This window comes from Muscardinus avellanarius, assembly GCF_963383645.1.
Source record: "Muscardinus avellanarius genome assembly, chromosome: 16".
In the NCBI taxonomy this organism is placed as follows: Eukaryota; Metazoa; Chordata; class Mammalia; order Rodentia; family Gliridae; genus Muscardinus; species Muscardinus avellanarius.
The window spans coordinates 46,171,578-46,199,373 of NC_137802.1; the positions used below are offsets into that span (position 1 = coordinate 46,171,578).

A 27,796-nucleotide genomic window follows, 5' to 3' on the forward strand; every position below is an offset into this window, starting at 1 on the left:
TTGTGGTACTGGGGGTGGAACCCAGGGGTTTTTCTACCTCCAGGCTATACTCCCAGACCTATTTTTTTTTTTTTTTGGCTGGGTCTGGGGATGGAATCCAGAGGCATTTGATCTCCGAGCTACACCTCCTGCCCTATTTTTATTCTTTATTTTGAAACAGGGTCTCACTAAATTGCCGAGGGCTTCACTAAGTAGCTGAGGCTGTCACCGAACCGCGATCCTCCAGTCTCAGCTTCCCAAATGCTGGGATTACAAGCGTGCACCACCATGCCTGGCTCTCCCAGACCTATTTAATACTTTATTTGGAAACAGAGTCTCACTAAATTGCTGAGAGCCTCACTAAGTAGCTGAGGAAGGCTTCGAACCTGTGTGATCCTCCTGTCTCAGCCTCCTAAGCACTGGGATTACAAGCGTGCTTCACCACACCCGGGTAATTCTTTATTTCAAAACAGGGTCTCACTACATATGGAGGGCCTCACTAAGTTGCTGAGGCTGGCCTCAATCTGTGATCCTCCTGCCTCAGCCTCCCATATACTGGGATTACAAGCGTGCACCACCATGCCCAGCTCTTAAGGCACTTTTTCTTTTTCTTTTCTTTCTTTTTTTTTTTTTTTTGCAGTACTGAAAATGGAAGCCAGGGGCATTCTACCTCTGAGCTCCATCCCCAGCTCTACTTTTTATTCTTTATTTTGAAACAAGGTCTCACAGAGTTGCAAACAGTCTCACTAAGTAGCTGAAGCTGTCCACAAACTGGGGTCCTCAGCCTTTCAAATGCTGGGATTACAAGCGTGTGTCACCACACCCGGTTTAAGGCACTTTCTTAATATCCCTATGCTTCTGCTTTTTCAGTTGTAAGCATGGGAATAATAAACCCACCTGGCACAGTGTCGTGGGGAGCATGTGCCTAGCACCCAGTTGGCTCTGGACATGTTCTGCCTTCAGCAGGTGGGGCTGGGGACAGAGCTGTCCCGCCCCTCCCTCTCACCCTTGCTCCTCCCACCACCTGCCCCTGGAAGGGCAGGGAGCAGCCATGGCCACAGAGACTTTGGGCGAGTGACTCAGCCCCCTGGGAAGACCAGGAGTCGCTCATGGCCACCGCCTGAGTCAGGGTTCACTAGAGACTCGGGCAAGCCCTGTCACCTCGGAGGACTCCCACTCTCACAAGCTCTCTGCCAGGTGAGAGCCTGAGTCCTAAGGTGAAACCCACGCACAGCAAGATCTGCTGCCTGCCCAGTGCGTGCCAGGAGGCCTCTTCCGACTGGGGAGCTTTCCCTTTCTGTTTCTGTCCATCATGCAACTCACTCACTGACAATATATGGGTGAAAATGACAAAAGCCGTGAGATTTACCCCCACCCAGTGGTGCTGGGGATTGAACGCAGGGGAATCCTACCCCAAAGCTACGTCCCCAGCCCTATTTTTATTCTGCAGTACTGGGAATGGAACCCAAGAGCATTCTACCTGGCATTTTTTTTCTTTTTTTTTACATGTCTGGAGATGGTACTCAGGGGCATTTGACCTCTGAGCTACACCTCCTGCCCTATTATTTTATTCTTTATTTTGAAACAGGGTCTCACTAAGTTGCGGAGGGCCTCACTGAGCAGCTGAGGCTGTCCACAAACCGAGATCCTCCGGTCTCAGCCTCACAAATGCTGGGATTACAAGCGTGTGCCACCATGCCCAGCCCCAGCCTTTTTTTTTTTTTTTTTTTTTTTTGGTGGTACTGGGGATTGAACCCAAGGGCACCAAGGGCATTCTACCTCTGAGCCACACCCCCAGACCTACTTTTTAAATTTTTTTTTTAAAAGTGGGGTGTGGTGGCACACACTTGTAATTCCAGCACTTGGGAGGCTGAGACAGGAGTAGCCCACAGGTTTGAAGCCAGCCTCAGCTACTTAGTGAGGCTCTCAGCAACTTAGTGAGACCCTGTTTCCAAATAAAGTATAAAATAGGTCTGGGAGTATAGCCTGGATGTAGAAAGCCCCTGGGTTCTACCCCCAGTACCACAAAAAAAATTCATTTTGAAACAAGGTCTCACTAAGCTGCAGAGGGCCTAAGTAGCTGAGTCTGGCTGAGGACTTGCAATCCTCCTGTTTTAACCTCCCAAGTACTGGGATTACAGGTGTGTTGCCACCACACCCAACTTTTAATTTTTTTAAATTATTATTATTATTGTTATTATTATTATTATTATTATTATTATTATTATTATTATTTTAAGCACTGCAACTTGCCCGGCATTCCCATGGCTGGGCTAGAAGGCAGAATTGGGCAGCAAAACCTTGAGGCCACCAGTGCCAACAGGGAGTCAATTGCCCGCCCCACCCCCAGTCCCAGGAGTGCATTTGGAAACAAGGTTGAAATTGCATCAGAGGGTCAAGATTCAACTCAAGTGCCACCCTGCGCTTATGTGGCCCTGGGCAAGTGGCTTGATCACTCTGAGACTCGATTTCCTTGTTGCAAGATGAGGATTATACTGGAGGAGCTTGTTCTGAAGGTTTAATGAAGAAATGCACAGGGAGCGCTACCGGAGGGCTGGACACAGTGGACCCTCAGTTACCCACAGGAGAGGCCGGGTGACAGACAGTGTGGATCAATGGTTAAGGCTTCGGGTTGATATCCCAGCCCTACCATACATACCCCAGCTGGGTGCCCCTGAGCAGGGGCCTCGACCTCTCAGCTATAAAACGAGCCTGAGCGGCACCCACTCCATAGAGAGGCGAGGACTGCTTGAGCTGACACATTTGCAAACTATTTCCAGCACCTACCAAGTGCTCAGCTGGTACCTGGGAACAGCGGACGGGTAACAGGCTGCAGCGGAGGCTGAAGGCTGAGAGCACCTAGGGAGTGGGGCGGGCAGGGTGTGCTGGACAGGGAGAAGGGGTGAGGAGAGAGGAGCGGACGCAGGGCTGTTAGCTGAGGCTGGGCAGCAAGCAGGTTTAGGGACCTGGGGCCTGGGGAGCCCGCTAAGGGCATGAAGGGAGTGCTGCCATCAGGTTTGCCGTATTAAAATGTTTGCTCCACTTGGTAAGTGTAGAAACAGGGAACATCTTTCTTATTTATTTGTACTGGAGATTGACCCTAGAGGCATTTTACCTCCATGCTACTTTTTTTTTTTCTTCAGTACTGGGGATGGAACCCCAGGGGCATTCTACCTCTGAGCCATACCCCCAGCCCTATTTTTTTGTTTGTTTTGTGGTACTGGGGTTCCTGGAAGCCCTTCTACCTCCAGGCTACACTCCCAGTTCTATTTTATATTCTTATTTGGAAACAGGGTCTCTTAAGCCAGCGTGGCTGGCTTCGAAACTGCGCGATCCTCCTGTCTCTGCCTCCCAAATGCTGGGATTACAAGCGTGCGCCACCATGCCCAGCCTTTATTTTTTTAATTTTATTTATTTATTTAATTTTGGTACTGGGGATGGAACCCAGAGGCATTCTACCTCCAAGCTACACCCCCAGCCCTACTTTTGCGGTATTAGGGATGGAACCCAGGGGCATTATACCTCCGAGTTACACCCCAGCCCTATTTTTTTTTTTTTTTTTTTTGGTGGTACTGGGGTTCCTGGAAGCCCTTCTACTTCCAGGCTACACTCCCAGACCTATTTTTTATACTTTTTTATTTGGAAACAGGGTCTCATAAGCCAGCGCCCGCGGCTGGCTTCGAACCTGCGCGATCCTCCTGTCTCTGCCTCCCAAGCGCGGGGATTACAAGCGTGCGACACCACGCCCGGCGCAGCCCTATTTTTTTATTCTTTATTTTGAAACAGGGTCTCACTGAGTTGCAAAGGGCCTCACTAAGTAGTAGCTCAGGCTGTCTTCGAACCACGATCCTCCAGTCTCAGCCTCCCAAATGCTGAGATTACAAGCGTGCACGCCACCATGCCTGGCTCCCAGCCCTACTTTTTATTTTTTACTTTGAAACGGGGTCTCACTGAGTTGCAAAGGTCCTCACTAAGTAGCTGAGGCTGTCCACGAACTGTGATCTCCTGTCTCAGCCTCCCGAATGCTGAGATTTCAAGCATGCGCCACCACACCTGGCTCAGCCCGATTTTATTTCTTACTTGGAAACAGGGTTTTACTAGGTTGCTGCGGGCCTCGCTAAGTTTCTGAGGCTCGACTTAAACCTACGATCCTCAGCTCAGCCTCCCAAGTACTGGGATTACAAGCGTGCGCCACCACGCTCATCTCTGTCTTATTTACCAATACACCTGGAGCCCTGAGCATCGAAATTAGGGTAATTCCTCATATATTCTCACTCCCTTTCTGACTCCTAGACTCACTGGCTTCTACATCTGGCTTTTCAGGAGTACAGCAGCGGAAGATTTGGGGCCAAAATTGTATCTAGGCCTAGGGATGCCCACGTTCTTACCCACACAGTCCCTTTGTGACCCAATGAAGTCAGGTGTCCTAGGTTTGAACTCTTGGACAAATCACTTTTCCTGGGTGTTGCAAACATTTAACCACAAATGCTGTGATCTAGAACGATTCACATTATGCTCTTAGTAAACACAAGTGTCACCTCTCGATCTAATCATAACCTCTCCTTTCCTTGACCTGAGGACCAAAAGCAGAGCTCTGACTAGGGGCCGGCTCCTAGGAAGCAGAAGAGAAAGGGGTTGTTTGTGGTACAGAAGATTGAGCCCAGGGGCTTTTACTTTTCTTTCTTTCTTTCTTTCTTTCTTTCTTTCTTTCTTTCTTTCTTTCTTTCTTTCTTTCTTTTTTTCCCAGAACTAGAGATTGAACCCAGGGGCGTTTTACTTCTAGGCTAAACTCCCAGCCCTATTTTTTTATTCTTTATTTTGAAACAGGGCCTGTGATCCTCACGTCTCAGCCTCCCAAGTACTGGGATTATAAGCATGGGTCACCATGCTTGGCTCCCAGGGGGTATTCTATACCCCCAGTCCCCAGCCATTTATTTTATTTATTTAGTGATACTGGGGATGATGAACCCAGAGGCATTCTACCTCTGAGCTATATACCCCCAGCTATATCTTATTTTGAAACAGGGTCTAAATTGTGGAGGCTGGCCGCAAACCTGAAGGCCTGTGCCACCAGGCTGGGGCTCTCGCGCTCTTTCTCCCCCCCCCCCCCCTCTCTCTCTCTCTCTCTCTCTCTCTCTTTCTCTCTCTCTTTCTATGAAGCAGGGTCTTGCTAGGTAGGGTCTTGTTAGGTTGATGAGAGTCTCACTACTTACTAAGACTGTCCTTGAACCTGGGATTCTCCTGTCTCAGCTTCTCAAGTAATGGGATTACAGGCATGCACCACTATACTCGGCTTGCCCAACTCCATTTAATTAATTAATTAATTTTTAAATTTATTTTATATTTGCAGTACTGGGGATGAAACCCAGGGGCGTTCTACCTCCAAGCTACACCCCCTGCCCTATTTTTTATTCTTTAGTTTTTTTTTAATGAATGACTTATTATTATTATTATTATTATTATTTATTTACTTATTTTTGCGGGCCTGGGGATGGAACCTCCGAGCTACACCCCCTGCCCTATTTTTTGAAACCAGGTCTCACTAAGTTGCAGAGAGCCTCACTAAGTAGCTGAGGCTGTCCGCGAACCGCGTTTCTCCGGTCTCAGACTCCCGGGTCTCAGACTCCAGAATGCTGGCATTACAAGCGTGCGCCACCACGTCCGGCTGGCTCTGATTGTATTTATTTGGAAACAGAGTCTGAGTAAATTGCGGAGGGCCTAAACTGTCAAGGCTGGCTTGAACACCCGGCTTATTCTTTATTTTGAAACAGTCTCACTGAGTAGCTGAGGCTGGCCGCGAACCTGTGATCCTCCTACCTCAGTCTCCTAAATACTGGGATTACAAGTATGCACCACCACGCCCGGTTTTTATTTTTTAATATTGAAACAGGGTCTCCGGCCTCGAAGCTGCGACCTCAGGGTCAGCCTCCCAAATCCTGGGATTACAGGTGTGCGCCAGCGCGGCCGGGCTCGAAAGTTTCTTAATTTACAATTATCTTTTGCAAAAGAGGCAACTTGTCCGCTCCCCTCCCAATGTAGGGGACCCGGAGCAGGAGAGTCCCTCCCCCAGCAATACCCCTTAACCTGGGAGAAGGTGAGGAGGGCCGGACGGGGCGCCCTGACTCTGCCTGCGGGGCAGAGGACGAGGAGCTGGGCGCACGTGGAAGGGCGGCAGCTTCCCCAGGCGGGACCGGCCGGGCCCGGCGGGTTTAGGGGCGCACAGCGGAGAGAGCTCGCCCGGAGGTCCGTTTCTGCAAATCTTTGGGAAGAGAGCCCTGGAGGCGGCAGCTGAGAAATCCCAGCGCCCCGGGCGGTTAGGGGTGTGGGCAGGGGCTCTCGCTGACGCCCACAACCCACTACGGGGGTGCCCTCCACCCTCGACCGCGGGCGGGACGCGCCATCCCCACCCTCGACCCAGCCCTGGCGCCCAATCCCACCTCCGCTGGCGCGCGGAGCCCGGGGCAGCCGGGAGGCGTGGCCCGCGGGCGGCCCGCCCCTTTGATGTGCGCCGGCGCCGCTGTGATTGGCCCGTCGCTTGTGACGTGCGGGGACTGCGGTGGGCCCGGGTGCTGCGGCTGCCGCAGCGCCGGCCGCGGCTTGGGCTCCGGCTCCCCGGCATTTAAAGGGGACGCGGCGGCGGTCCGGGGGGATGGGGGGCAGGTGGAAGGGACGGCCCAGACTCAGATCATCCACAGTCCCTCGGGACTGGAGGGACTCGTGAGCCGGAGCCCAGAAATACGGGGGTGGATAAGACACCGCGTCCCTCCAATTCCCGTAAGCACCCCTTGCTCTACCTGCGCCCCAAAACCTTACCTAGACCCCCTCCCCACTCCTCACACTTCAAACTCAGCCCGGACAGACTTCTGCCGCCGCTGCTCCCACGTGAGTCTTGGGCTCCGGGAGGTGGGGAGGGTTGGCGTCCCAGTGTAGGGCGGGGGCTGTGTGGAGTTTGAGGGTGCTCCTTCAACGCTCGTGGCGGTGGGGGGGGGGGCCCTGGAGGAGAAGAATGAGTTCCCTTCCCTCCTACCACGTTAACCTGGTGCCCTGGCGTCCCTCCATCCCGACTCTGGCAAAGCTTATGGAATCAGTGCCCCCTCGGTCCCCGCCACCCGCAAGTCCTCCCCTCTCCCCAAGCTGCACACCCCCCGCCCGCATTAGAGCGAGGTGCCCGCCAGCTGGGGGTGTGCCAAAGGGCCTGCTATCCAGTCACCTCTAAAAATATCTCTCCCCCCAACCTACCGCAGCTGCCACCTCCCTGCCCCTGCCGGGTGAGGATGCCCGCTCAGCTTGTCCACCCAAGCAGGGGGAGCCCAGAGGTGACTACTAGTCCCGGCTCTCTTGTATGATGGGACAGATGACCCTCCAGCTGGCCAGGACAGCAGCTCGCAGCCTCAGAAAGCCTCTGGGGCAACAGGCGAAGCTCCGGCTGCAGTTGTCTCAGGAAGCACCAGAGACCTCTGAGTTCTGATCCCGATTCTGATGCTGTGTGACCTCCCCCCTCGTGATGTTAGCTTGACCTCTCTGAGCCTTCTTTTTTATTTTTTTCCCCCCTATTTGCTATTTGGGATAGGGGAACAAGAGAGGTAATGAAGTTAGGGGTGGCGTGTAGGGAGGGGAGGGAAATGCAGCTAAATTGTTGGATCTGATTTCTAGTGATTTATAGGAGACTTGTTTGGGGGCAGAGAAGGCTTGTTGCCATGTTATTTCCTCACCCCCTGTTCTCATCCTATATTTTTTTTTCCTGTGGAAAACTATCCCAAAACTTTCCTGGGGCTCCATCTACCCATGAAGAGGGGGAAATCCAGGCTAGAGTCTATGCTAAAGAGACTCACCACTCGCTTCCCTTCCACTCGCTAAATTTTTTTTTTTTTTTTTTTTTTTTTTACAGGTCGGGCATTCAACCTGCGAGCCACACCCCCTGCCCTATATTTTTATTCTTCATTTTGAAACAGGGTCTCACTAAGTTGCAGAGGGCCTCACCAAGTATCTGAGGCTGTCCCTGAACTGCTATCCTCAGGTTTCAGCTTCCCTGAATGCTGGGATTACAAGGGTGTGCCAACACGTCCGGCTCCTCCCTAAGGATTTAATCTAAGAGCATTTGAGAGGAAAGGCCAGGGGTCCAGCAGGAATCCCAACCGTTCGCAATCGAGGAGGCAGGCACTGGTTTTAGATGGGATTGGGAGTGGATTCCCTGCCACACCCCTAAACGTCTGCCCTCTCCCTGCTGTAGTCTGTGGAAGAAGCTCAGCGACCCTGCTCCCTTCTTTCAGAGACACTTGTTGGGGACCACAGAAGAGGATTTGGCCACGCAGGACAACGCTGTCAGAGGTGAGAGACCTTTTGGAATGGTACAGGAGCCGGCTTCCAACTGGGGAGGGGTCCCTCTTACGACAGTGGGGTTGGGGGTGTCGCGGCCTGGCCTTGTCAGTCTCCAGGGAGGACCCCCAGGATGTCTGGCTTTCTGCTTTGGAGATGGAAAGGAACGAGGGCAACCCCAGCAAGAAGTGTTTCACTGCTTTCCGTAAATGCTATCATTAGGGGGGGAATATAACTATGCCTTTCACTGTGAGGAATGAGAAGTTCTGAACATATTTAAAAATCAGTAGAAATTAAAAAAGAAAAAAGGGCCAAGTATGCACCTTTCATCTATAGGGTGAAAGTTGATCTCTGTGTGGCTGCTGGTGACTGTGTGTGTGTGTGTGTGTGTGTGTGTGTGTGTGTGAGAGAGAGAGAGAGAGAGAGAGAGACAGACAGACAGACAGACAGACAGACAGACAGACAGACGGACACTGGGGATTGCACCCAGGGGCATTTTACCTCTGAGATATACCTCCAGTCCTATTTTTTTTTTTAATTTTGAAGCAGCATCTCACCAGGTTGCTGAGAGCCTCACTACTTGCTGAGGCTGTCCTCTACTCTGCCATCCTCCTGTCCCAGCCTGCCAAGTACTGGGCTCACAGGTGTGGGCAGCCATGTGGGGCTGGTGACCCCTCATATCCTCATATCTCCCCCTTCTCAGAGTGCCCAACATGTGCGCTGCCTGTCCTGTTTGCTTTTACAATGGGAGTGGCATCCCCTGACCTTTCTCCTCTGACCCGCCTGGCCCCACAGACTTGAGATAGCTGCCAGGATTCTGCCTAGGGAGAGCTCCCCCCACCAACACAGGCCATTCCCTTCTCCCCAGGCCTCCTTCCCTCTCACACCTTCTTCTTCACCTTTCTCTCCTCTCTCCACTCATTCCCACTCTTTACCCACTGACCCATTCAGCTTCCGACTCCCCTCTTTTGATCCCTGGGTTTAAGTCTTGTGGGGGGAAGAACTAAGACTCACACACCCCATTCTGCTGAAATGTGTGGTCAGGGAGTGGGGAGGAGGCCGGGGACACCTTCAGCTGGAGGGTGCTAGAGCCTGTGTCCTGAGCCTGGGAAGTCCCAGCTTCTTCCTCTTGCCCTGGGATAGTCAGGGGAGACTGTCACCTTGACAAAGTCAGAAGTTTACAGTGTCACCTGCCGTCACCACCAGAGGGCAGCAACGAGCCAGGCCGTTGCTCCCTCTCTTCCCAATTCTGTCCCAGCTTGGGGGGGGGGGGTGTTGGGAGAGCCCAGAGGCACTGGTAGCTAGCTGTATGGCTGTATTGATGCAGGCCCCAAGAGGCCAGACTTGGTCCCCAAAGCCACACAGTAAAATCTAGCAAAGATTTATTTCAGTCTGACTCTTGTCCTGTCTGCTGGACCTCTGAAAGGGCCAGAGAGGCCTGTTGTGGTTCACCACGTCCTGATTGGTCTTTGGCCCTTCCTATTTATTTATTTATTTATTTGTTTATTTATTGTCTGTGATGCTAGGGATTGAACCCAGAGCATTATGCCTCTGAGTTACACATCCAGTCCTTTTTATTTTTTATTTTAAAACAGGTTCTTGCAGCCAGGTGTGGTGGCACATGCTTGTAATCCCAGCATTTGGGAGGTTGAGACCGGAGGATTACGGTTTGTAGATAGCCTCAGTTACTTAGTGAGGCCCTCTGCAACTCGGTGAGACCCTGTTTCAAAATAAAGAATAAAAAAATAGGACAGGGGTGCAGCTTGGAGGTCAAATGCCCCTGGGTTCCATCCCCAGACCCGCAAAAAAAAAAAAAAAAAAAAAAAAAAAAAAACAGCTTCTTGCTAGGTTGCCTAAAGTGTTGCTAAATTGCTGAGGTTGGCCTCAGACTTGTGATCCTCCTGTCTCAGCCTCCCAAGTACTGGAATTGCAGGCATGCTCCACCACACCCAGCTGGCCTCTTCCTTGGTTTTTTTTTTTTTCAGTATTGGAGATGGAACCCAGGGGAATTCTACCTCTGAGCTACATCCACATACATCCACAGCCCTATTTAGTATTTATTTATTTATTTATTTGGGGGTAGTACTGGGGTTCCTGGAAACCCTTCTACCTCCAGGCTACACTTATAGACCTATTATATATATATATATATATATATATATATATATATATATTTTTTTTTTTTTTTTTTTGCAGTATTAGGGATGAAACCCAGGGTCATTCTACCTCCAAGACACCCCTAGCCCTATTTTTTTATTCTTTATTTTTTGAAACAGGGTCTCACTGAGTTGCAAAGGGCCTCACTAAGTAGCTGAGGCTGTCCACGAACCGCGATCCTCCTGTCTCAGCCTCCCAAATGCTGGGATTACAAGCGTGCGCCGCCATGTCCGCTGGCCTCTTCCTTTTTGAGGGCATGGAGAAGCAGAGCTGTGGCCAAGTACTTATGGAACCAGGTTCTGTCCCATGGGAACAGCATGGCCTTGGGCACGTCAGTGGCCTCTGTCAGCCCATCTCATCTCCTGATCTCATGGGACTGATGCCCAGTAACAGTATGAGGAAAGATAATTTGTAAACAGTGACGTACCTATGTGTAGGGGCAATCGTGTGTGTGTGTGTGTGTGTATGTGTGTTGGGATACTGGGGATGGAACCCAGAGGCATTCTACCTCCAAGCTATACCCCTAGCCCTATTTTATTTTTATTTGGAAACAGGGTCTCGCTAGGTTGCTGAAAGCCTCACTACTTGCTAAGGCTGGCTTCAAACCTGCGCGATCCTCCTGTCTCAGCCTCCCAAGTACTGGGATTGCAGTTGTGCATCACCGTGCCTGGCTGCAATGATCACTGTACTAGAGAAAAAAAGCCCTGGACTTGGCCTCTAAGGTCTGGTTTTGAGATGTTTGTGTTGGGTGACCCGTCTGGGTTTCTAACTCAGTGCTATCTGTTAACCTCTCTGGCATGCAGGGGACTGAAAGAAGATGCTGACAAGATGCATCTCTTAGTGTGGGCCTGTTTAAGGGCCTGTTCTTGCTGAGATCCTGGGAGTGGCTCCTGGGACCCTGCAGAAGAGCTAGAGCCGGGTGGGCACAAGTGTTGGAAGCAAAGCCAGGCGCTGTTAAATGGACTTTGTGGTTGTCAGGAGCTCTGAACAACGGCAGGAGGCCAACAGAGTCCAGGAGCCGGTGCCCAAGCTGATGTCCTGACAATGAGTGGGTGTTTTCCAGTTACTGGCCTCCGGTGCCTGACCAGGGTAAGTGGACCCTTCCAGGATGAGGCCTCGGTCCCCATTTTTCCACCATGGGGTGGGAGTAGGCTTGTGTCTAGGCTTGTCTTCACCTCCACTGGGGCTCTGCTAATCCCTGGAGGCTCCCATCCCAGGGGTGGGAAAGCTTACATCCTCAATTCCAGGGATCCTGGGCCACTGAGAGTCTGCAGGGCTGTAGGGATGAGGTATCACAGGGACCGTTCCGTTAGGGAAGCCAGTGAGGAGCTTGGACTTCTGTGTTGGCAAGGTCTGCCAGGCCACCAACATCCACCCCAGATTAGAGAAGGGGAGAAGCCAGGTTCCATCTGGATGAGGCGGGGTGGGAGGCCAGTGCAGGGAGGCAGCAGTGGACATTCTGCAGCTGTGTAGGCTCTGCGCACCCCGCCCTTCTCATGCACGACTGCTGGCTAGCAAAGGTGGTGGTGAAGGCCCCTGCTGTCTCCATTTGCTTGCCTTTCTTTGGGCCCTGGCATGTCCCCAGTGTCCCCCATCCTCTCCCGTGCTGCCCACACTACCCCCCGCCGTCATCCCCTCCAACAGGACTCTGGCCTGAGACCTCACTTCCTGGAGCCCCCCTCCCATCTCTGTCTGTCCCCACGCTCCCCTAGCATGACTTGCTCCTAGCTGCCCCTCGTGTCCCCTCTGCCTGGCCCCTCCTCCTGCCTTCTCAGCTACTGCTGCTCTCTCTCCTCTCCCTTACCTGTCTCCCAGGTGTGCTGTGGCCGGGCGCGGGAGGCTTGTACCTCCCCAAGCCCCACTGCTTCTGCTGCCCGCTTGCTTTGGACTCTGGCAGAAACCCCACCTGCTGACACCTTCTTCCCAGGGAATTGGCAAGTGATTAGTGACCAGCGGTCAGCGCAGGGCCCTAGAATCCCTGGAGAAGCTGTATCCCATCCCTGGAGCTCTGCCCAGCGCCTGGCTAGAAGCAGCTTCCAGAGAGTCTCCCGGGTCTTGTGTGGTCAATCCTCAGCCCACCTGCCTGGGTAATTCCAAGGGCCCACATCCAGTTCTCTGGCCAGTCAGAGAGCCAGGCACCTAGCACTTAGCTCCCATCCAGACCCGAGGACCCAGCACTCATGGGCCATATGCCGCAGGTGATGCTGAAGAGCTTCCCCTGGAGCCTGACTCCTTACTGGTCCTATAAGCAACTGACCCCGTAGGGAACCCAAGGAGAACATGCAGCTGCTCCAAGGGGTGAGAGGGTGGCATCTCCAGCTCTGCTCGTGTTTGGGAAGGAGAGACTAAGTTTACCCGGTATAGGCCTCGGTGACCGTAGATGAAATTAGCAGAAACAGAAGCCACGGAAGCCTTCTGGGTTCAAGATTAAGACGGTCCCCTGGGCATAAACCCCAGTATGTTAACCGAGCGGCGCGCAGGGCTGGGCAGGGAAGGCGGGGTGGGGGCGCAGCATCTGGTCCTCCGCTCGACTTAACCAGCCTTGGGTCCTCCCTAGGTCTTGGATGTGCCAGCGCTCCTGGCCGTGGCCCGCTAACAAGCCTCTTCCTGGCCGGCTCCCGCCGCGCCCCCTCTTGCTTGTCCCTTCCTCCTCCTCCTCCTCCTCTTCCCCCTGCTCCCAGGACAACGGGATGGCTGCGCAGGGCTCTCCGCGCTTCCTCTTAACCTTCGACTTTGATGAGACCATCGTGGATGAAAACAGCGACGACTCGATCGTGCGCGCGGCGCCCGGGCAGCGGCTGCCGGAGAGCCTGCGCGCCACCTACCGCGAGGGCTTCTACAACGAGTACATGCAGCGCGTCTTCAAGTACCTGGGTGAGCAGGGCGTGCGGCCGCGGGACCTGCGCGCCGTCTACGAGGCCATTCCCCTGTCGCCCGGCATGAACGACCTACTGCAGTTCGTGGCCAAGCAGGGCTCCTGCTTTGAGGTCATTCTCATCTCCGATGCCAACACCTTCGGGGTGGAGAGCGCCCTACGCGCCGCGGGCCACTACGGCCTGTTCCGCCGCATCCTCAGCAACCCATCCGGCCCCGATGCGCGGGGCCTGCTGGCACTGCGGCCCTTCCACACCCACAGCTGCGCGCGCTGCCCGGCCAACATGTGCAAACACAAGGTGCTCAGCGACTACCTGCGCGAGCGGGCCCACGAGGGCGTGCACTTCGAGCACCTCTTCTATGTGGGCGACGGCGCGAACGATTTCTGCCCTATGGGGCTACTGGCGGGCGGTGATGTGGCCTTCCCGCGCCGTGGCTACCCGATGCACCGCCTCATCCAGGAGGCGCAGAAGGCTGAGCCCAGCTCCTTCCGCGCCCACGTGGTGCCCTGGGAGACCGCCAACGACGTGCGCCTCCATCTGCAACAGGTGCTGAAGACGTGCTGAGCGCGGCCGCCTGGAGGGGGCGCCAGCGAGAGCGGGCGGAGGAGGGACGCGCGGGGAATTGGGAAAAGCAGACCTAGTTTTGCTGCTCCCTTTGCTCTTCCCTTTCGCTTTGCGATGTCCCTGCGGGAATTTTTGGGACCTCATCCATTTGGGAGCTGAGCTGGGAGACTGGCGTTCGGAGCCGGCCCAATCTATCTATGCAGTTAACTCAGCTGCCTCCCCAGTCCCACCGCCGAGTTCAGTTCTGCAGTCGTGCGCATGCCTTGAAAGTCAGCGCTGTTTCCCCAAGCCCGCTCCTCCAAGCTGGGAGGAAGGTGCGCCCTGGCAAGTGAAAGAAGGAATACTTCCCACTGCTTTAACTGCTGCCCCGCCGCCGGCCGTAACCTCCCCTGCCCCAGTCTTCTCTCAAGAGGACCCAAGCTCCCTGAATCTTCACGGCCACCCCGATTCAAAATAGAAACAGATGCTCCAGGCCTCCTCGATTCTGTTTCAGCCACGGCAACCCCACACTCACTATTTCTGTGCTCTGGACACCTTACCCCCCACCCCTCACCTCGCCAGCAACCCAAAGGAAAAAAAAAAAAAAAAAGCCAGAGGGAACAGTCGCCTCCTGGTGGTAGAACAAAGCAGCGCACTGTCCGCATCGGCATTGTCAGCCCCAGGGTCTCACAGGCAAACGTGAGACCGCGTCGTCTCTCACCCCAGCCGTGTCTATGCAGCAAGAGACCAAGGACTTCACCAAAGTCGTCCTCCGCGTGCCCCTCCTCCCGTATGGAACCGAAAGCCATGATGTTTTTAAGCAGAGCCAGGGAAACCCAAGCCCCTTCTCCCTCTGATTTTAGAACTATAAAGGAGGTGAAGGGGAACAAGCGGCTGAGCTCTCTCCTGCGTCGCGGCCTGAGGGCATGAGAGCGGGGTGCTCTTTGCTCTCAGAGGACCCGGGTTAAATGAGGGGGTCTTCCCCTGCCTCGGTGTGAGGAACTAACAGCACACAGCAAGCTAAGGGCGGGCAGACAGAGGCACTCAGTGGCTGTCAGAAGCGTCTGGATGTGGTGTGGGGTGCAGTTAGGGCTGAGGGGTGGGGAGATGCTGCTGAGCGGGTCTGCGGGGCCATAGTTAGCAGCAGCCTTACCACCGGGTGCCTTTCAGTCCCCTCTGGCCTCAGCCTTGTAGGGCGATCATCAGGAGTCATCAGCTTTATTCAAGGACGGGCACCACATAGAGACCCTCACCTGCCTGGAGTAGGGTCCCCTCTGAACAAGATCCCCGTTCTCCTGGGCCTCCAGTTCTTCCTCATCTGTAGCGGGCCTCTGGGTGGCTCCTCTTTCTCCCCCAGGCAACCTTCCCATCACAATGGGAGAAGGGACAGAGCGCGGTGGAGGAGGTGGGCAGGCCTAATCCGCCCTTGAGGGTGGCAGATTGCCCAGAGCTCTGGGGTGGCCCCCGCAGAGCCTGGGTGGGTGCGGGAGAACCCTGGGCTGTCAGCAGCTCGGCTCCACATAGTTCCCCGGGAAGAAGCCAGTTCCTTCGGCGCTGACGCCCTCGCACCAGCCGTCGGAGTAGCGGCGGGTGACGCAGATGAGGGTGCCCTCGGAGAAGGAGAGCTCGTTGTCCTTCTGGCGGGTGTATGGGTACAGTGTCACCACTGCGGGGCGGGAGGGGAAGGGTGCGTGAGAAGTGCCGCTCCCCCATAGGGATGCAGCCCCCGAGTACAGGACTCTGGGGGGGCACCTGGGGAGGGAGCTGCGGGCTTCTAAGAAGTCTTCAGGGCTCCTCCCCAGCCCAGAACAGTTCTTTTCCCAGCTTGGCCCTGAGCTCCTCAGTTCCTCAGAAGCGGGGGTAGGGGGGAGCAGGTACACTCGCAGGGGTGGGAAGAATGGCTCTGGGGTAGAAGAGTTCGGGGTGGGGTAACAGCGGATTCTGGTGTCCTTCAGTCCCCGAGAGTAAGGTACCTTTCTCCAAGTACACGGCAGGGACCCAGCTGGGCTCTTCCGGTCCGAAGCCTGGCGGGGGTGGAGGCGGCAGCCCCAGGTCATCTACCCCCAGGGGCAGGGGCAGGTCCAGGGGCGGGGGCAGCTCTGTAGCTAGAAGGGAGAGAGGCGTGTCATGTCTGCCCATTTCGTGCAATCGGCCTCCAGCACTACCCACCCAGATGCTCCCACGGTGCCCCGAGCGCATAGTAGGTGCTCAGGGAACTCTGAAGGCTCGCTCGCTCAAACAGCGGAGGGCAGGAGAACCCTGCCACCTGTCTGGGCGGCCCTTGGGCAAGCCCTTAACGTCTCAGTCTAAGACGAAAGACCCTCTCAGAGTTTAAATGAGAAGCTGGGGAGAAACTCTGAACGCAGGGCTGGTAGGCACGAGTGGCCTCGTGGCTCGCTCCGCCGCCTTTCGTCCCCGGGTCCGTGCAACGGGGACAGCGGCGCTCACCCCGGCGGGCAAGGTTGGAGCCCAAAGTGCAGGGCGGAGTCCTTACCTGGTGGGGGCGGGGACAGCTCCTCCGGGGGAGGGGGCGGCAGGAAGACCTCGGCAGCGGCGGGCGGAGGGGGTGGGGCAGGGGGTGCCGCCTGTCCCTTGGCCTGGGGGACCCCACCTACGCCTTCGGCGCTGCTGAAGAACGGAGGCGGCGGGGTTGGGACCCTCCGGGTGACCGCGCCCCTAGCTAGCCCCGCCCCTCCGCCTTGAGGCCCCGCCCTCCACCTCGAGGCCCCGCCCCTGGTCCTGCCGGGTGCTCCCGTGCGCTCTCGGTCCCAGCAGCACCCTGTCCGCAGGCGGGAGACCCCTCTCAGATCCGCCCGCCCACCCACGCGGCCTTGTGGGGCTCACCCGGCGGAGGCCAGGGAGGAGACGGAGGAGGCGGTCGAGAGTTTGCCGTCCGGCAGCACCGGGAGCTGCACGGGCTCCGGGATCCGGGGCGGTCTCCTGCGGGGCGGGCGGGTAACATGAGGACGGAGGTCGGCTTCGGGAGGGCAGGGTTGAGGATCGAGGAGGGGAGCTGGCGCCCGGCGTCGGGCCGGGCATCCCGAGCGTCCAGGTGCTGCGGCTCGGCGGGTTAGGGTCGGATGGCGGGTGGCTGGGCCCGGTTGGTTAGGCTGGAGACAGAAGCCTCACCCTAGCGTGGCGGAGGCAGGTGTGGCGGGCGCCTTGATGCTCTTGCGGGACAGAGTCCCGGTCCGCGACAGCTGCGTGCTCAGGTCCTGTGGGGAAGTGCACTAGGGCTGACATCTGGAGGGGTCAGTGCCCACCCACGTCCCGGAGAGGAGATGGGCACTCATCTCCCACTTCCCACTTCCCGGCCCCTCTCCGGCCCTGCCCCCATCGGCACCCGGTCGTTGACTGGGGCGGGGGAGGCGGCTCTCCACTGGGGCTTCGGAGGGCCACTTCCTCTGAACAGCCACCAAGAGAGACGCACCCCTCCCCCGGCCATCTCAGGGCCCAGGGAGCTGGGTGGCGTGGTTAGGTCTCAGCTTCGATGGTGTCAACCCCGGCACAAGTTGAGGAGGGGGACTCAGAGGAGGAAATATCATGGTCACAGGTGTCCAGTTCAGGGCAGAGAGGGGCAGGACCCAGGACACTTAGAAGGCAGGGTACAACCGGCCGGGTGGGAACCTCGAGCAAGAGGGCCAACAAAAGGGATTTCCCCAGGTGGGCACTTGGGGAACTATGTCCTGTTTGCTTTACTGGAGGCAAGACATAGGGGAACTTGACCTGAGGCTTAAGGAATTGGCCAGGCATGGCGCTGCGGGCTTGTAATCCCAGGACTTGGGAGACTGAAACCAGAGGATTGCAGGTACCCAGCCAACCCCAGCAATTTAATGAGGCCATCTGCAATTTAGAAAGACTGTTTCAAAATAAAAGAATAAGCTGGGTGTGGTGGCCCATGATTATAATCCCAATATTCGGGAAGATGAGACAGGAGGATCACGGTTCTGGGGACAGCCTCAGCTACTTAGTGAGGCCCTCTGCAATTTAGTGAGATCCTGTTTCAAAGTAAAGAATTAAAAAAAGAGGGCAGGGCATGTAGCTTGGAGGTCAAATGCCCCTGGGTTCCATCCTCATACCCGCAAAAAAAAAAAAAATAGGGATGAGGGTGCATTTTGGAGGTAGAATGCCCCTGGCCTCCATTTTCCCAGTACCACAAAAAAGAAAGAAAATTAAAGAATAGTTTAGTGGAAAAGCACATGCTTAGCCTATGCAAGCTCCTGGGTTTGATTTCCAGCACGAGAGAGAGAGAGAGAGAGAGAGAGAGAGAGAGAGAGAGAGAGAGAGAAGGAAGGAAGGAAGAAGAAGAAGAAGAAGAAGAGAGGAGGAGAGAGATTGAGAGAGAAGAGAGAGAGAGATTGAGAGAGGAGAGTGAGAGAGAGGAGAGAGAGAGAGAGAGAGAGAGAGAGAGAGAGAGAGAGAGAGAGAGTGTGTGTGTGCGCCAGGTGTGGTGGCTCACACTTGTAATCCCAGAGCTTGGGAGGCTGAGACAGGAGGATCCCACAGGTTCGAAGCCAGCCTCAGCTTCATAGTGAGGCTCTCAGCAACTTAGTGAGACCCTATTTCCAAATAAAGTATAAAAATAGGTTTGGGAGTATAGCCAGGAGGTAGAAAAGCCTCTGGGTTCCACCCCCAGTACCACCAAAAAGAGAGAAAAAGAGAGAGAGGAGAGAGAGAGAGAGAGAGAGAGAGAGAGAGAGAGAATATATAAATTGGATGACAGAAAGAACTTACTGGTGCAGAAACATGGTGGCTGAAGGAGTCATTTCCCCTTTTTTGGGGGGCTGGTATGTTAGGGATATCAAGGGGTTTGTTTAGACACAGGAGAGCTTCTAACCTGATCAAGAATGCCCAAGTGTGGAGATAGGAATTAACAAAGCCTCCTCTGCTACCTTGCAGAAGAGCCAGGCTGAGGGGAGCGCCAGAGCCCCCCCTCTCACCGCGTCCCCTCCGTGTGGCAGCATCCTGCCCCTTCCTACCCACAGCAGCTCTGGGGTGACAGCTCAGTGCAATGACCTCAAACCCCCAGACAGAGGAAGTTGCTGTTCTCATGTGGCTGGGGAACCATTCTCATGAGCACCCTGACACCCTCCCTTCCCCCCTTCCCCTTCAGACACCAGGCACCCACGGGGCGGGGAGGGGTGAGGGGTGCTCAGGCTCTCTCAGCAAGTCATCTGAGAGCAGGGTGAAGGCCAGCTGTGATCACAAGATCCTGGAGCAGAGGGGCTCAGGGTGGCGGCTGCAGGGAGTAGGGAGAGAGGGGGATTGCAGGCTAGGACAGGAGCGGGAGGAGAACAGAACGGGGGTCCTGGAGAGAAAGGAGACTTGAGGCAGGGAGAGTGGGTCGTGGGAAGAGGAGTCCCCTTTCTACCTTGATCCCATGGCCGATGTCATCCAGGCAGCCGAAGTTGAGGGGTCTCCTGTAGTAGGGTGTGAGGGGTGGGAGGCTCTCGGGGGCGATGACCTTCTGGCCGGGGAGCAGCCGCTGCACAGTGGCTAAGGTGCCGATCTCCCTTCGGGCAACCTTCTCCCTGTGCATGCTCACCATCTGTGTGACGGGATTGGAGGCGACAGTGGGGAGACTGGTCTGTGTCCAGCGCCCTTCCCTTTTGCTGTGTGTGCGGCACCAGCGATTGAACCCAGGGGCGTGCTACCTCTGAGCAACACCCTCAGCCCAATTTTATTTTTCTTTGGAAACAGCGTCTCCCCTAGGTTGAGGAGAGTCTCACGGCTTGCTGAGGCTGGCGACTGGGGAAAAGAACAGCATGGGAGGACAGAGCCACTTTGGAGCAACTTCCCGGTGAAAGAGAATGAGGGTTATTATTAGCTGAGCAGGAACAGGAGGAAAAGAGAAAACACATCCCTGGGGAGGCAGGAAGGGACTAAAGGACAGGCCAGCTCAGGAGCGGAGAACGTGGAGGTGGCGGAGAATCCTGGCTGGACTGGGTCTCTCCCCTTTGGGAGACGAATAAGTGAATTAAGTTCCTGTTGGAATGTTCCATGGAGCAGCCTCCGGCCCTGCCTGACAGAGTGGGAAATGCAGTCGGCCAGGGTGAGAGGAAGACACACCCCATGCCCTGACCGTGGGGTGATGCACGGCCGGGCCCAGTGTGTAACTGGATCTGCGCATGTACTTTCTGGGGCAATTCCTCGGTCAAGGATGGGGAAGGAAGGAGGAGGGTGTGCATGCTGGGCGGATGGGGCTGTGTAAACTGCTGGCACTGCCTCTAGGGCTGAAGATGACCTTTGCCAAGCGAGCCTGGGTACAGGACACTTAGGAAGTCACCACCTATAGAAAGATGCAAACAGGCCCGTTTGCTCTTTTTGTACGATGCAGGTACCATAATGGGTGGACACTGCTTTCTGATGCCGGGGCAGCATGCCGAGGAAGGAAAGGTGTCCTGCCTCCAGAGAATTCTTAGGGAATGGGGCAGGAAGCTCCCCCACTAGCTCTGAGATATAGGTAAAAGACAAGGAGGCCCCCAAAGCATGAAAAGTGTCCACCTGCTGCAGCAGAGCTGGGCATTTGGACATGGAGGGACGCAGGAGGAAACTCGTACAGCAGAAAGTGTGTAAGTGGTGCCTCTCACACCCTTACCTGGCCCAGGGTGCTCACGCGGGCTTCCACCTGCCGCAGGGCGGCCCCCTGCAGGTCCAGCATGCGCAGAGTGTGCCCAGCCAGGTTGCCCACCTGGTAAGCCACGCTGGCCAGCGCCTGGGTGGTGAAGGCCATGGTCTCCTCCAGTGCCTTCCGCTTGTCGGCGGCCTGAAATAGACACAGCCCTGGCCTGAGGCCAAGAGGAATGGGAGAAGATGGAGAGAGACTGGAGCTCCCCTGGAGGAAAGCAGTGACCCGAAATGTTTGAGGTAGCTTTCCAAAGGATGATGTCTTAACCAATAAGAGAGACTCGGGGGACAGCAGGGAAGCAAGTCTGTGGCCTCAGGGAGTGGGAGAAGGAGCTTGATTCTTCCCATGGTCCAGCTAAGGGAAGAGAAGAGCAATACTGGCTGGAGGAGACATTCTTTTTTTTTTTTTTTTTTTTTTTTGCGGGTCTGGGGATGGAACCCAGGTACATTCTACCTCTGAGCTACACTCCCTGCCCTATTTTTTATTCTTTATTTTGAAACCGGGTCTCACTGAGTTGCAGAGGGCCTCACTAAGTAGCTGAGGCTGTCCCCGAACCACGATCCTCCTGTCTCAGCCTCCCGAATGCTGGGATTACAAGCATGCGCCACCATGCCTGGCAAAAGAGGAGACATTCTTAAATTTAAAAACCAACCAGCCAGGCCTGGTGGCACACACTTGTAATCCCAGCATTTGGGAGGCTGAGACTGGAGGATCATGGTTCACGGACAGCCTCAGCTATTTAGTGAGGCCCTCTGCAACTCAGTGAGACCCGGTTTCAAAATAAAGAATAAAAAATAGAGCAGGGGGTGTAGCCCAGAGGCCTAATACCCCTGAGTTCCATCCCCAGACCTGCAAAATAAATAGATAATAAATAAATAAATAAATAAATAAATAAATAAATAAATAAAATCCAACCAACCTCAGGCCCCTATCCCAGACCTTCAAACCAGAGTCCCCTAAGAGTGAGGCCTAGTAATCTGTGCCTTTCAAAGCTCCCAGGTGAGCTGGGCGTGGTGGCACACACTTGTAATCCCAGAATTTGGGAGACTGAGACAGGAGGATCACAGATTCAAGACCAGCCTCAGCTACTTAGTGAGGCCTTCCACAACTTAGCAAGTCTCTGTTTCAAAAATAAAGAATAAAATAGGGTTGGGGGTATAGCTCAGAGGTAGAATTCCTCTGGGTTCAATGCCTGGTACCACAAAAAATAAAATAAAATAAAAAGCTCCTAGGTGATGCTCTGCTCCTTGTTAAGCCCCAGTCTGTGGGTTGGCATTTGGAAACTCAGATAAGGAAACTGTGGCTGACAGTGGAGTGACTTCATTCATTCATTTCCTCTAAAAGCTTCCCAGTATGCTGTGAACAAGATACAAACTTCCAACCATGGCCCATAAACAGCACCCCCAAGCTTGGGTCCTCCCTTTCCCTCCACCCTCATCCTCGGCCACGCCCCTCTGCACTCACTCCCCACCAGCCACACTGGCCACTGGGGTTCTGTTTGTGAGCAGGCTAGATAATTTCCACTACAGGGCCTTTGCACTTGCGGTACTTCTCAGAATCCTTCTCATTAGTAGGTTTCACCCTCCTCCTCCTCCTCCTTCTCCTCTTCCTCCTCTTCCTCCTTCTCCTCTTCCTCCTCCTCCTCCTTCTTCGTGTGTGTGTGTGTGTGTGTGTGTGTGTGTGTGTGTGTGTGTGTGTGTGTGTTACTGGGATGGAACCTCTGGGCTACACCCCCAGACCTATTTTCTATTTAATTTGGAAACAGGGTCTCACTAAGTTGCTGAGAGCCTCACTGAGTAGCTGAGGCTGGCTCTGAACCGGTGCGATCCTCCTGTCTCAGCCTCCCAAGCGCAGGGATTACAAGTGTGCGCCACCACGCCCAGCCTAAGTTTCACTTTCTTAGAAACACCCCTCACCACCCTATTTAAGATTGCCTGACAGGAAGAAGATACTCCATACAGATGCATCTGTGGAGCCAGCTGTGGTGGTGCACACCCACAATCCCAGTATTTGGAAGGCTGAGACAGAAGGATCACAGGTTCAAGGCCAGACAAGGCAAGTTAGTGAGACCTCTGGTTCAAAATAAATGAAAAGGGCTGATGGTAAAACTTAGAGGTAAAATGCCACTGGGTTACATCCTCAGCACCACACACACACATAAAATAAATAAATAGAGCTGGGCATGGTGGCACACGCTTGTAATCCCGGCATTGGGAGGCTGAGACAGGAGAATCGCAGTTCACGGACAGCCTCAGCTACTTAGTGAAGCCCTTTGCAACTCAGTGAGACCCTGTTTCAAAATAAAGAATAAAAAATAGGGCTGGGGGTATAGCTGGGAGGTTGACTGCCCCTGGGTTCCATCCCCAGTACTGCAGTGGGGTGGGGGAGAAAAAGAAAGAAAGAAACGCATCTGTGGCCTCATGAACAGGTTGAATGGAAACCCAAACACTTGCTGGGCACCTTCCTCCTGCATGCCAGACACTGTGCCCCCGGTCAGGCTGCCAGCCAGTGGGGGAGGGGTGGGGAGTGGGCTGGTGTCTGTCAGTCCCAGATCAGACTGTGGGGGCTGGGCCAGACCTCTGCTGTTTTGCTTCCCCAGGCAGCTTCCTCATCTCTCAGTGTCACGAGCCTGCACCTTTCTCTGAGGCAGGGCCCGAGCCCGGGGTAAATCAGGGCAGGCAGTGCCTGGGGTCTCCTTGCTTGAACCCTCCGGTGCCCCTCTGCACCTGAAGGGGCACCTGGGAAACCATCAGAGCTGATCCCCAGAGACCAGGGTGCCTCCCATGAGCCCGAGACTTCTGGGAAGCCCACCCTCCCTTTCTGTTCTAACAGCAGGAAAGTGGTGCTCATTTGCATGCCAATTTACATCTCATCCACAGATGTAACCAAGTTTACATCCCATCGGCATATGTCACCCAGAGCCTTGAATTGGCAAAGAAATCAACTCGGGACTTTTTTTTTTTTTTTTTTTGATGGTACTGGGGTTCCTGGAAACCCTTCTACCTCCAGGCTACACTCCCAGCCCTATTTTGATACTTTTTTTTTTTTTTTTGAAACAGGGTCTCTTAAGCCAGCACGGCTGGCTTCGAACCTGCACAATCTTCCTGTCTCCGCCTCCCAAGCGCGGGGATTACAAGTGTGTGCCACCATGCCCGGCTTCAACTCGGGGTTTTATTTATTTTTTATTGATTTTATTTTTATTTATTTATTTATTTTTTGCGGGTCTGGGGATGGAACTCAGGGGCATTTGACCTCTGAGCTACACCCCCTGCCTTATTTTTTATTCTTTATTTTGAAACCAGGTCTCACTGAGTTGCAGAGGGCCTCACTAAGTAGCTGAGGCTGTCTGCGAACCGCGATCCTCCAGGTCTCAGCCTCCCGAATGCTGGGATTACAAGCGTGCGCCACCACGCCCAGCCAACTCGGGATTTTAAAGCAGAAAGGCCAGCAGGCCGGGTCCTAGCTCAGGCCCTTCCCTGGGTGAGTGAGGTAAGTGAGGCTGCAGGCGCCTGCTCGGCCTCTGTCCGCATTTCTTAGCTTACCTCCTGCTCCTCCCTCCTTTTGGACAGTCCCCTCCCAGACTGTCAGGAGCCCAGATTGAAGAGTGTCCCCAAGGGCCCATGGACACCTTCTCATCGTGGCCTTGGTCTTGGCCCAGAGTTAGGGCTAGAAGAACAAGGGCCTGGGATCCACCATCTCAGTGGGCTTCCGGTTCATTGTGCAGATTACCCTGGCTGTAACCTCAGTCAACCCTGACTGAGAACTGTGCAGATGAGCCCAGTCTGCCTTGTCCCATCCCCATGGGTTTCCTGACACTAGGTGGGATTGGGAAAAGAGGAGCGGTTGAGAACCAGGTTAGGGAAGTAACTGGCTATGCGGTCTAGCAGTTAGTGTTCTATGTGAAGGAAGCAGGAGTCTAGAGATTCGACCTGGGCCGGGGCCATGAGTGGCTTGGCGGGGCTGTCACCTCCGTAGAACAGAGTTTTCTGTGCTGTTTTTTTTTTAAAGGGCAAGGGCCCCTATGTGATGGTAAGAGCTGCCATTTACTCCGCCCTGAGCTAAGTGCTTTAAGACATTATGACAATGAACCCCAGTGACCACACCATGGAAGAAGGTATAAGAATCTAGGGGAAGCCAGGCGCAATGGGGCGTGCCTGTAGTCTCAGTAGTTGGGAGCCTGAGACAGGAGGATCCTCAGGTTGGAGGAGAGCCTTAGCAACCTGGTGAAACTCTCAGCAACCTTGTTTCCAAACAAAAAATTAAAAAAGGATTGGATGTGGGGGTGCATGCCTGTAATCCCTCTTCTTGGGAGGCTGACACAGGAGGACCAGAGGCTCAAGATCAGCCTCAGCTAATTAGTGAGACCCTGTTTCAAAACAAAAATTTTAAAAAAGGACTGGGACTAGCTGGGCGTGGTAGTGCATGCTTGTAATCCTAGTACTTGGGAGGCTGAGAAAGGAGGATCACGATTTTAGCCTCAGCTCCATAGTGAGCCCCTCTGCAATTTAGTGAGACCCTGTTTCAAAATAAAGAGTAAAAAGTAGAGCTGGGGGTATAGCTTGAGAGGTAGCCCTGGCTTCCATCCCCAGTACTGGAAAAAAAAAAAAAAAAAGGCTGGGGCTATAGCTTGGAGGGAGAATGTCCCTGTGTTTAATTTCAATCCCCAATAACACACACAACAAACAAACAAACAAACAAACAAAGCAAGCCATCCAAACCAGGTGAGGTGTCTCAGGCCTATAATCCCAGTACTTGAGAGGCTGAGACAGGAGGGTCATGAGTTTGAAGACAACCTCAGCAACTTAGCAAGGCTTTCAGCAACCTAGTGAGACCCTGTTTGCAAACAACAACAGAAAAAAAATTTTTTTTTAAAAGGGCAAGGGCCAGGCATGGTGGTGCATGCTTGTAATCCCAGCATTCGAGAGGTTGAGACAGGAGGATTGCAGTTTGTGGACAGCCTTAGCAACTCAGTGAGGCCTTCTGCAACTCAGTGAGACCCGGTTTCAAAATAAAGAAGAAAAAATAGGGCAGGGGGTGTAGTTCAGAGGTCGAATGCCTCTGGGTTCCATCCCCAGACCCGCAAAAAAAAAAAAAAAAAAGAAAGAAAGAAAGAAAGAAAGAAAGAAAGAAATTGTGCTAGAAGCCCCTGTGCCATGGGGATGTAGCTCGGAGGTAGAAGGCCCCTGAGTTCAATCCCCAGCACCTCAATCAATCAATCAATCAATAAAGGGCTGAGATGTAGCTTAGCTCAAAAGTAGAATCGATAGCTTAGCTTGGAGGTAGAATGCCTCTGGGTTCAATACCCAGCTCAACCCCATCCCCCCAGAATAAAGTTTTGCTCAAGAGGTAACATGTTAGGCTGGTCACTCTTAAGGAAACAGAGAAAACTCAGAACAATGAATACAAATAACTATCTTAAGGTAACATGGTGCTGGGCACACTGGCACACATCTGTAATCCCAGCTACTCGGGGGGCTGAGGCCCCAAAAGGATTAAAAGTTCTGGGCCAGCCTGGGCAACTCAGCAAGACTCTGTCTCAAGATAAAAAAAATAAAAAATAAAAAGGGCTGAAGGAGTCCCTCAGTGGTAGAGGGCCCTGAGTTTAATCCCCAGTACCATGAAAAAAAGAAAGGAAGAAAGAAAAAACGAAAAGAAAGTCGTCGGGCATGCCAGGGAGGCAGAAGGATGACAGGAAAGAAGTCAGGAGAGAGCTGGCCCACACAGTCCCGAGCTGGGAGGCTGAGACAGGAGGATCGCGGTTCGTGGCCAGTGTCAGCTACTTAGTGAGGCCCTCCACAACTTAGACCCTGCTTCAAAATAAATAATTAAAAAAAGTGCCAGGCGTGGTGGCACATGCTTGTAATCCCAGCACTTGGGAGGCTGAGACAGGAGGATCACAGTTTGCAGACAGCCTCAGCTACTTAGTGAGGCCGTTTGCAACTCAGTGAGACCCTGTTTCCAAATAGAAAAGCCCCTGGGTTCCATCCCCAGTAAAACACACACACACACACACACACACACACACACACACACACACACGGGCTGGGGGTGTAGCTCGGAGGTAGAATGCCCCCTGCGTTCTACCCCAAATATCACACACACACACACACACACACACACACACACACATAAATAAATAAATAAATATCAGGGAGGCCTGGACATCATGATGTTTGGCCCTACGGTTGCCCTTGCTGAGCTGGGTGACCTTGGATATGTCACCTTACCTCCCTGAATAGCCGTGTTCACATCCATAAAATAGGAATAGCAACACACTTCCCACAAGCTAGTTAGGAGGACTGACAGTAAAAACAAAGGCGTTCCGCCATTCGGTTCCCCAGCCCCTCATCCCTTCATCCGGCAACCCGCGCTCTCAGCCCGAGCCAACCCAGACAGCCACACAATTTTGAAAACCGCCCTGCGGCGCCGCTGGCCTCATCTCCCGCCACAGCCTGCTCCCAGCAGTTGTCAGGTATAAGTGCCCAGTCTATGAGACAGTCTTTTTTTTTTTTTTTTTTAATGGTGCTGGGGATTGAACCCAGAGGCATTCTACCTCTGCGCTACACCCCAAGCCCTAATTTTTTTTTTTTAATATTCTTTATTTTGAGACAGAGTCTCACTGAGTTGTAAAGGGCCTCATTAAGTAGCTGAGGCTGTCTGCAAACTGCGATCCTTCTGTCTCAGTCTCCCCAATGCCGGGATTACAAGTGTGCGCCACCAAGCCGGCCTGACAGACCCCTTTACTATCAACTCAACCTGCTCTGACTTCTCTCCACTCTTCAGCTATCAAGGAACCAGCTCCCTTCCCTTGTCCGTCCCAAGTTCACGGCAATGCTCAGGAAGGCCTAAGGTCTCGCCTACAGCCAGACAAAATCGGACCTGCACCAGCATCTGGCCGGGAAAGGGTCTTGGGGTCTCAGGAGTGGGGCTGATGGGGGAGACAGCTGCGCCCCAGGGCGGCCTGGGAGCAGGATGGACGGCGCTGCCCGTCCCGACCCCTGAGGCTCTGACATACAGAGAGGCACAGTCCGCTCTGGACTGGACAAGTTTTGGGGACCGGGGATGAAGCCTAAGCCTGGAGCCCAGAGCAAGCACCTGTCGGGGGCTCCCTCCGCTCCACCTACCCGCACGTAGTTGTCCTCGCAGTAGTCGGCGACCCGCAGCAGGGCGCTGTGATTGCTGCGCAGAGCCTCCCGGCCCGTGGGGATCTCAAACTCTTGCAGCTGCTGCAGCTCCGCCATGGCCCCCGGCCTGGGTCGGGCTCCCCGGGGAGCGCGCCGGGTTTGCGCCTCGCCCC

General features: G+C 54.2%; 2 protein-coding genes across 3 annotated transcripts; one reads left to right on the forward strand and one right to left on the reverse strand.

Moving 5' to 3' along the window:
• Positions 1–11,428: 11,428 nt before the first annotated feature.
• Positions 11,429–13,892, forward strand: PHOSPHO1 (phosphoethanolamine/phosphocholine phosphatase 1; the record flags this gene model as incomplete). The annotated part of the gene is made up of 2 exons (XM_080712948.1): positions 11,429–11,541; positions 13,134–13,892. Exons 1-2 carry the CDS (start codon positions 11,497–11,499, stop codon positions 13,890–13,892), a joined length of 804 nt encoding a protein of 267 aa, XP_080569074.1. The 5' UTR covers positions 11,429–11,496.
• Positions 13,893–15,373: 1,481 nt separating this feature from the next.
• ABI3 (ABI family member 3) lies at positions 15,374–27,740 on the reverse strand (the record flags this gene model as incomplete). Of its 2 annotated transcripts, none has more annotated exons than XM_080714237.1 (8): positions 15,374–15,537; positions 15,845–15,976; positions 16,366–16,499; positions 16,716–16,811; positions 17,001–17,086; positions 19,243–19,419; positions 20,488–20,637; positions 27,624–27,740. In XM_080714237.1, 8 exons carry the CDS (start codon positions 27,738–27,740, stop codon positions 15,374–15,376), a joined length of 1,056 nt encoding a protein of 351 aa, XP_080570363.1. The 2 variants fall into 2 exon arrangements, with proteins under 2 accessions (XP_080570363.1, XP_080570362.1); XM_080714236.1 differs by having other exon boundaries at positions 20,470–20,637.
• Between the last annotated feature and the right edge of the window lie 56 nt (positions 27,741–27,796).